Below are 7,557 nucleotides of genomic sequence, written 5' to 3' on the forward strand. Positions count from 1 at the left end.
AGTAGAGATAAGTGAATCATACAATAAAATATAAAATCTTTGAAGGAAGCAATGAATAAAGATTAAACATTCAGATATTTGTTATGATGTCCTTCTGCCTTGTATTTGTATTCAAATCTAATTGCCTTGTTGATGATTTATTCATTGTGGACATTTCTGTTTTACAATTTATTCTTTGTTTATTTGGGAGACAAACATAGTTACATGTTATAGATTGTGGCATATTTTTATGGCATCATAGTTGTGCCAAGAAAAACTGGCAGTCGCTGCATAAAACTTAATAGAGGGCAGTAGGACTATTGAGTTTTCTGGAACACAGGGAATTGGTGCTCTGGAATTTGCCATCTCAGAAGTTAGAACTTTTAAAATCCTTATAAGATAAAGTTGAATTGGATTTTCAATTGCTCCCTATTTCCTGAATCTTACCTTCAAAATATGTGACTGTTTGCTGTCTCCACACCCTCCACCCCGCCTCCATACTCAGTTTGTAACCCTATCCTTTCACATACATCTTATTCTTCATTTTCATTCCCCTCCTCATCATATGGGAGCTCAGTACCAGTCCATCACAGTTTCCCTGGGCAGCACTACAAAGTAGTGAAGGAAAGTGCAGGCACATTTAGGTTTCAACGCTAGGGTCACTTTCTTGAACAGATTCTTTTACTAAATGGTAATGTTCTTACATCATTAAAGTTGTCATGATTATTAAATAAAAAGTACTTGAGATACTTTGCATGGCACCTGGCATAATTAAAGCCTCTATAAAATGATAGATGCCTAGCCTAGCTTACATCCGGAAGTCATGGTAAGCCAAGGCATGTGTGGTTTATCTAGACCATTAAGAGCATTCTCAGCTAAAATTATTATAAGACCCATAATTGCTCCTTTGGTTTTAAACACAGTATTTGTATTAGCTTTCCATGTCGATGAAAAATACCTGAGGTAATTCACCTTATAAAGCCAAAAGTTTTATGGTGGCTCACAGTTTTAGAGGTTTCAATCCATGATCAATTAGCCCTCTTGCTTTGGGTTTATGGCAAGGCAGCATATCATGGTAGAGGAAACCTGCTCATCTCATAGCCAGGAAGCAAAAGAGAGAAAGAGAAGAGACTAGGGTCTCACTGCTCCTTTAAGGCAGGCCCCAGTGGTCTAAAGAACTTTCACTGGGCTGCACCTCTTGAAGTTATCTCCACCTCCAGCAGCAACATGTGTGGGACTAAACTTTACCACATAGACCGTTGGAGAACACTTAAGATCCAGACTATTGCAGTGGTAGACAGAGATTTACAGAATGTCATACCTGATCTTAAATATTCTCAAATATGTTTAAACTTATTACTAGTAGGACCACTACTGATTCCCATTTGTTGTCTTATTCCATGTCCTCTTATTTTAATAAGTTAATAAGGCAACATGCTATCACATAATGATATAGATCCTGAATTATACCAGTAAAAATGTCATTATTCCTCATATTTGCCCTTGGTAGGCTATAACTGCCAATGAAAACTATTTACCATTAATTTATAAGTTAATTTAGGAAAGTAAAATGCTAATTATGACAGACCTTTTGAGGTGTTTCTTATGACTTAAAGAATGGCAGGATGCTCAATAGCTCAATGCAAAAAATGCATTATATTCATGGCTAGCACAATGAGGACACTTACAAGTTTAATTGTGAAACTTATCCCTCCTCCTCATGCCTATATAGCCATTCTGTGTCTGGCTGTTCCTAGACACATCTGTACTTCAGTGCATCACTCACATTCTTTCTAGAATGTTCTGCCCTTCCCTCTTTAACTTATGCACTGTTCTGTTGATTAAGTCAATTCTAGTATATTCATTCAGTGGAAAACTGTGCCATCCTTTTTATTTTTTTAAAAAAAGATGTAGAATTACATACTTCAACATGTAGGGGAAATATTTACATGACCATGTTTATTCATTGACAAAACTCAATGAATTGACAGTGGGCATTATGTAGAGTACACACATACAACACACACACAAACACACACACACACACAAACAAATTAAAAGGCTAGAAAATAAAATAAAAATAACCAATGAGTCTAAACATGAAAAAAAATTAAAATTAAAACTGGTAATTAATTTCAGTAGTTATGAAAGAAGAAATGGTGTAGTAATGCTCCTTGTACCTAGACAATAGGAGTGCTCTATTTCAAAATTTAGAAATGCCTAGAAAAATATATACCAACATTTTAAACAGTGACTATATTCTGGATGATATAATTAGGAAGCTTTTTTCCCCCCTTGATCTGTCATTTCTAATTCAGTAACCAATAACTCTGAATTACTTTTGAAATTTCAAAAGCTAAAACATAATTCAAATATTTAACCTTTGAAAGTACAGCTTACAAAGATGCCTCCTTGTTTTCATCTGATTCATTTGCCCACAAAATCCCTGTTTTTCCTCTCTTAGTATTGTAATTTGGGGACACTTAATGTACAGCCCTTTTCACATTGTGATTGTAATACTAATAATGGAAGACATCACTTTCATTGTTTGGATGTCAGCTCTTGTTCTAAACTCAGCATCACTTAATATAGTTCAATAAATACAGTAGTCAACCTAAAAATGTTTATTCAAAATAAATAAAGAAATAAAAGAAAAGAAACAGGAGGAAACAGTGAGTAAAGACAAAGTCCTCAAGAGATTTTATAATCTTGATTGCATGTTATCCGTTTAAATTCCCTGTGGTGAAACCTTTTTCATTTATCACATCACTTCTAATTATAGCCAATATCAACATGTTGGACAGAAAAGCAAATATACCTAAATATATACCTTCTTTCTCTGAAGCCCCAAACAAAATAAAACAGGTTATAAAACACTCAAAGGTATGCAGGCCATATACTTTTTTTTTTTCCTTTTTCCCTGCAAATACTTTGAACAATGGAGGGGGAAGAAAAGAAAAACTCGAATTTAATATTTCAGGTTGTTTCTGGTATTTTCTACTTATTTTTTATGATAATTTCACCAGTTCACCTTTAAGAAATTAATTTCCTTTGCATAAGGCAGGAAAGTAAATAATTCTGTGAGGCTTCTGTTTGCAATGCACTGTGCAAGAGGCTTTCCTCTCAGTCCCACAGTGGCTTTCCAGGGAGCCATTCCTGTTTTCATTTCACAAGGCAGGGAACTGAGGAGGGAGTTAGTTAAGCAACATGTCCAGATTCATAAACACTACTAAGTCCTGCCTCTTTTAAAACTCAGGCATATTCAGCTTATTTGAATTTGCTAAAGTGGTTCCTCTTATTTAAATTTGGGGCAAAAAAAAAAAAAAGTTCTGAAACGGAGTTCAGAGGATTAAGACTTTGGCAGTTGTTCTTTTTCCCCAAAAATTATACAAATAGTTTAGAAACCGTGAACACACTGTTCCCCCACACCACAAATCCAATAGCAATTTCTTTTTGACATATGGGAGCACAAAGACATTGAGAAATTTTCAGCTTTCTGAAATTATGAGCTACACACACACACACACACACACACACACACACACACATATACACACAAAACCAAAGTGAATACAAAGAACTATGAATGTGCACCCCTGCCCTGGTGTTGAACATGTCAGCACTATTTTTCAGTAGGAGCCATATTTGTCTCCTTTGATTGCTTATAATTTTCTACAGAAGCATTACTCTTCCAAATTTAAGTTTGAGGTATGTCATTCCCTACACATTATGGTATGTCTCTTTTATTTCAGGCAGTTGTCACATTTCTTTTTCTCATTTCCTCTGTATGCGTTGTATATTTTAGATTCCTTTCACTTTTTTACACCTCTTGCTTCAATTTGACACTTTACACACATCCTTAAGTTCCATCTAATGTATCTTCCCTTCATTTTTAAAAATGTGATGTACCCACGATAATGCTGTCCTCTTGATTCATCTTTCATTTAAATAAGGCAATGTATCTTTGCTTTTTTAGATGAGAATACACAACACAAAGCAGGAGGTGGGGGATATTAGGAATAAAACACATTTTTCTTTTAAACTTTCAAGGCTTAGTTTTTCCATTGTTCTCAAAATGGAATATTGAGAGGGAGATACCATACCTTAAAGATATAAATTTTTACAAATGTAGATGTTGCCTTCAAATGAAATAAAAAATTTTCCAATGCGAAATGCTTGCGTGAGATCATTGTTTTTTAAAAAATAACAACATAACTTTGCTTTTATATTAAAACAAGCAAACTGCTGAAATTCGTAGCTATATCTGAATGGATTAACTATTACTCAGTTATCATTTTGTATTTTCCTTGATTGAATCACAATTTATTGTGAAAACGAAGACTTTTTTTTTTTTTAACTTTGTGTGTATACCTGCTATGTATTGGGTTGCCTTTGTTCATTCAACTTTCTCCTATAGTAAATCATTTTCCCCCCTTCCTTTCCCCTCCCCATCTGGGGATGGTGAGGATGGGCTTTTTTCTCCGTGTTCTCATCAGGTGGCTGGAGAGAGATACGTCTACAAGTTTGTGTGTGATCCAGAAGCCCTTTTCTCTATGGCCTTTCCAGATAATCAGCGCCCACTGCTGAAGACAGACATGGAGCGTCACATCAATGAGGAGGACACGGTGCCTCTGTCTCACTTTGATGAGAGCATGGCCTACATGCCTGAAGGGGGCTGCTGCAACCCTCATCCCTACAACGAAGGCTACGTGTACTAACATGAGTGACAGTCAAGGGGGCATCCTCGTGCTTTCTCTCTTTCTGCGAGATATAGAGAATCACTGAATTCTCTTCCGTCTTTGTTTTATTTTTGTTGTTTGTATTTTATTTTAAAATAATAATACAAAAGGGGGCTTTTCCTGTTGCATTATTCTATGGTCTGCCATGGACTGCGCACTTTATTTGAGGGTGGGTGGGAGTAATCTAAACATTTATTCTGTGTAACAGGAAGGTAATGGGTGAATGGGCAGAGGGATTTGGGGATTACTTTTTACTTAGGCTTTGGGATGGGGTCCTACAGGTTTTAAGTATGAAGCTATATTGTGTCTGTCGATTTCATAATAACATAAGATAATGTTCATTTTCTCTGGATACCTATGGTACAGTTAATTTCACATTGTGTAAATATCCACTTGGAGACTATTTGCCTTTGAGCATTTTCCCCCGTCATTTCTGAGGCTCTGCAGGTGTACAAAAAAACCTACTGTAAATGGCAGTTTAATTGTTAGGAATGACTGTTTTTGCACCTCTTGTAAAAAGGTATTTAGGGATTGCATTTACCTTTTGTTTTGTTTTGTTTTGTTTGCTTTATATATGACTCGTAGAGGATAACCACGCAAGTGGGCAGTTCTCTCTGAAGCTGAGTAATCACCATGACTGTAAATGAGGGGCACAGTTTTGGACTCTGGCTCCAATCTGAGCCATAGGCCAGTAGCATTACACATTATCTGGTGCCACCTTGCTCTTTAGTTACATATCATACTGTCTTTTAAGTATTTTTAAAGCCTGTTTCAGTTAAATAGTGACATGTCATGGTCCTTTGGAATCTTCATTTATATGTTAAATCTGGGATCACAATGAAGCAAAAAATATCTGTCTCCTTTCTCTTCCTCCAGTACATAAATACATTATTTAATCAATAAGAATTAACTGTACTAAATCACATATTATGCTGTTCTAGTTACAGCAAGCACTCTTTAAGAAAAATATCCACTACACTAAATAGGTACTATAGTAATTTTTAGACATGGTACCCGTTGATATGCATTTAAACGTTTTACTGCTGTGTTATGTTGATAACATATATAAATATTAGATAATGCTAATGCTTCTGCTGCTGTCTTTTCTGTAATATTCTCTTTCATGCTGAATTTACTATGACCATTTATAAGCAGTGCAGTTAACTACAGATAGCATTTCAGGACAAAATAGATGACTCAAACCATTTATTGCTTAAAAAATAGCTTATGCCATGCTATGCTATGCTATGAGCAGCTTTTATGCACATTGACAAATGAAGAGTAAGCTTCAGCTTGCTAAGGGAAACTGTGGAAACTTTTGTAACTTTTGGTGAAATGGAAAATTACAAACTGTCAAAGAATATGAGGAAGTTTGCTGTATGACATAGTGCTGGCACTGATATTATCCATCATCTCGTTTTGGACACTCCTGTAAATGTGACTGGATTGTTTGAAAGAAGATTTAAAGATTTGAAGTTTGAAAGATTTTGTTTTGTATTTTGTTTTGCATTTGGAGAAAATAATCGAAGGCAGGACTTGTTCCATTCACTCTGAAAGAACCATAAGTAAATGGTATCGCTGAATAGCTTGTTAAGAATCAAGAAAGTGACATGAATTTTGTTCAATCCATTAATATCCTAGAAGCATTTTTTTCAGAGTCTATAGCAAAATGTTAAAAAAAACATCATATACATGAAGCTAAAATAGACCTATGAAAGCATTTCATGATAAGCACCAGAAAGACTATTTAAAGATGGTCTCTTGCTACCCATTACTACACAGATCACAGCTATTTCTCTAAATAGTTATTGGGGAACCCACATGCCAAAATCAATACTATTCACATTATTCCTACAAAAAAAATTCTACTTCAACATATGTATGTAACCTGTGATCTCAACGATTGTTCTATATACTTGTCACCTATCATTTGGCCCTTTATGGGCTAATAAGTATGCCTTAAAAATAAGAAACTATTTTTTTTTTCTTTTAAACCCCACTATGCTCATGTGGCCATTTGCAACACTTAGAACAAAAACAGATTTAAAAATATTCAGTGGAAATTTTATTGGAAAGAAAATGGTTATATGAGACATTTGGTGAAACTGAAGAGAAAACTTAGTGGGTCATTAAAATATGTTTAAATGAAAGTCATATTGAGGATTTTTTTCTCTTCCTTTTTTTTTTGTTCCTTTTTTTCTTTTTATATTCTAACTCTAGTCAGTCAGGAAGAATTAGGCCATGAGTTATCTTAAGGGATCAAAGAAAGAAATGGCATTCATTATATAATATTTAAGGACAGATTACATATTGCTGTTTATGGTAGTGACTCACTGAACTAAATAAGTAATTGGCCTACAGAAAATATATTACCAATACAGAAGGATTCAAAATATTGCATTATAAACTCTTTTGGGAAATGTATCAACTTTTTTTGGTTTTTATTTTTACGTTTGGATTTTATTCTACTTTTTGTTTGGTTGTATTTTTATGTTTTTTAAATTTTCAGGTAGATTAATAAATCTGGCAGCTGATTTCTGCAAGATTCTCGTGTTTTGAATTTCTAATTGAATTGGCTATTCTAACATAGAAATTTGAAATAATGTCTTCTTTCCCCTTTGTAAGAGAAACTAAATGGAGTATCTCCACTAGTATTCACTGCCTCTTGTTGATGACATGCTAATATCCAACAGATTAACTACAAAGAATTTTATATCTCAAATAACTAATGAAAAAATGCTTTTTTTCAATTTATACCTATTTAAATATACCTGAAAACAAAAATACACAAAGCAAGCAATGCAGAGCATTTTTCTCAAATCACAGAAGAACCTTAGAG

At 34.4% G+C, this 7,557-nt stretch overlaps 1 protein-coding gene across 6 annotated transcripts in view; it reads left to right on the plus strand.

Moving 5' to 3' along the window:
• Etv1 (ETS variant transcription factor 1) overlaps positions 1 to 7,261 on the plus strand; it is a 90,147-nt gene extending 82,886 nt beyond the window's left edge. For all 6 annotated transcript variants that reach the window (XM_078040047.1, XM_005328762.4, XM_040291714.2 and 3 more), the window contains one exon: positions 4,476 to 7,261. In XM_078040047.1, the coding sequence (XP_077896173.1) occupies positions 4,476 to 4,697 (222 nt within the window). In that variant the 3' untranslated portion in view covers positions 4,698 to 7,261. The remainder of the gene's footprint in view (positions 1 to 4,475) is intronic.
• Positions 7,262 to 7,557: the final 296 nt, after the last annotated feature.

Source organism: Ictidomys tridecemlineatus, chromosome 2 (assembly GCF_052094955.1).
Source record: "Ictidomys tridecemlineatus isolate mIctTri1 chromosome 2, mIctTri1.hap1, whole genome shotgun sequence".
Classification (NCBI taxonomy): domain Eukaryota; kingdom Metazoa; phylum Chordata; class Mammalia; order Rodentia; family Sciuridae; genus Ictidomys; species Ictidomys tridecemlineatus.